The sequence below is a fragment of the Haplochromis burtoni genome, unplaced genomic scaffold (assembly GCF_018398535.1).
Source record: "Haplochromis burtoni strain Fernald_Lab_line unplaced genomic scaffold, NCSU_Asbu1 Contig_464, whole genome shotgun sequence".
Taxonomy (NCBI): domain Eukaryota; kingdom Metazoa; phylum Chordata; class Actinopteri; order Cichliformes; family Cichlidae; genus Haplochromis; species Haplochromis burtoni.
The window spans coordinates 263927-265528 of NW_024582825.1; the positions used below are offsets into that span (position 1 = coordinate 263927).

General features: G+C 58.1%; 1 protein-coding gene across 1 annotated transcript in view; it reads right to left on the reverse strand.

The window, feature by feature from the left end:
• The window catches only part of fscn1a (fascin actin-bundling protein 1a), a 17712-nt gene extending 16578 nt beyond the window's left edge, over positions 1-1134 (reverse strand). The window contains exon 1 of the mRNA XM_014341315.2: positions 48-1134. Coding sequence (XP_014196801.2) covers positions 48-888 — 841 coding nt within the window. The 5' untranslated portion in view covers positions 889-1134. The remainder of the gene's footprint in view (positions 1-47) is intronic.
• Between the last annotated feature and the right edge of the window lie 468 nt (positions 1135-1602).

The window sequence follows — 1602 nt, forward strand, 5'->3', positions numbered from 1 at the left end:
ACACACACACACACACACGATCTGGACCGGACCACCACCACACCCACCTTGCCGGGTGGAGACGTTCCTCTCGTTGGCTGCGGTGAGCACGACCTGCGGGTGGCTCTGCTCCAGCACGAACATCTCGTCCTTGCCCACGCGCGCGCTCTTGCCGGACTTCATGGTACCGGAGGGCCCGGAGGGCGCGAGGTACCTGCCGCTGCAGTCCCTGAAGGCCACCTTACCAGAGCGGAACTCCAGCGTGTAGCCGGTGCTCTTGTCAGTCGTGGCGACCAGCGCGCCGTCGTTCCTCAGGAAGCGGTTGTCGGACGTCTGGAGGTGGTACCGCTGATCTCGGAACACGAGCGTGATCATGGAGTCCACTCCCCACGGGACATCCCGGTCGATGGCGATCTCGTCCACCTTGTCGCTCAGGTGCGCGTACCGCTTGCGCGTCACGCTGAAGATGTTCACCTGCGGGTGCATGGCGATGTGCACGCTCCATTTCTCCGCCACCGAGGCGGTCTGGGCGAAGCAGATGATCCGGTCCTCGGTGCCGCCCAGGTAGCGGCCGTGCTGCTCGGACTGCAGGGACCAGCGGCCGTCGTCGTGAGCGGTGATGACAAACCGGCATTCCGGACCCGGGGTCTCGCTGTCTCCGGTGACGTTCCCGTCCTTGTCGGCGGCGATGTACCGGCCCAGGTGTGACTTGAGGAAGAACACGTTCCCGCTGGAGTCATCGCCGCTCTGCTCCAGGGTCCAGATCTGCTTCTTCTTCATGGACGTGGCGGACGCGTTGATTTTGAAGCCGAAGGTCTCCGCCGTCAGGTATTTGTTCCCGCAGTTGATGAGACCGAACTGGATCTGCAGCATGTCGCTGGTTCCGTTCGTCGCTCCGTTAGTTGTCATTGTCGCTTCTGTGCGCTCGAGCCTCGGACCGGTTCTGTCCTGAGAGGGATGAGAGAAGAACGAGGAGGAGGAGAGGGGAGGAGGAGCGGTTCTGCAAGTGAGCTCGCGGCTGAAAGGGTGGGATGCTGTGCAGCCTCGCGTGCTTCTCTTTGTTTGGGGGAATCTGTGAGCGCGCGCCGCCGGTCCTCGGTGCTCTGCCTGTCTCAGCAGCGCGAGACCGCCGCCACAGCTGCAGCCTATATAACCATCAGTGACGTCGCACATCAAACCACGCCCTCCAGGATGACCAGCAATCTGGGAGCAGAGCTCGGTTGTCTCCTCTGCTCGAACCCTATTGCTTTTATCCGTCTAGTTTAGGTATATTCCCCTGTTTTCCCGCTTCCCATCAGAATTCCCTAGAAGTCTAATTGTGAACAGTGTGTGTTGGTACAAGCTCAAAACTCTTAAAATTGTCTTAAATTCTTTAAAAAGCCCTCTATTTTAATATCTAGCGACTCGATTTCCACCCAAGCATTAAAATAATATCACTTTCTCTCGCTTTCAGACACATATGAGACCGGTTCAGCATTCAAATCACGAGGACCGTGTGCGTGTGTCCGCTCACAAAACAGCTCTATTCATGGGCCGAGCATGCACATCAGAGGGCTGGAAACAAAGAGGTCAAACAGATCACACTGGCATCTTCTCAGTCCATGTGCATGAGTGAGCACCCCC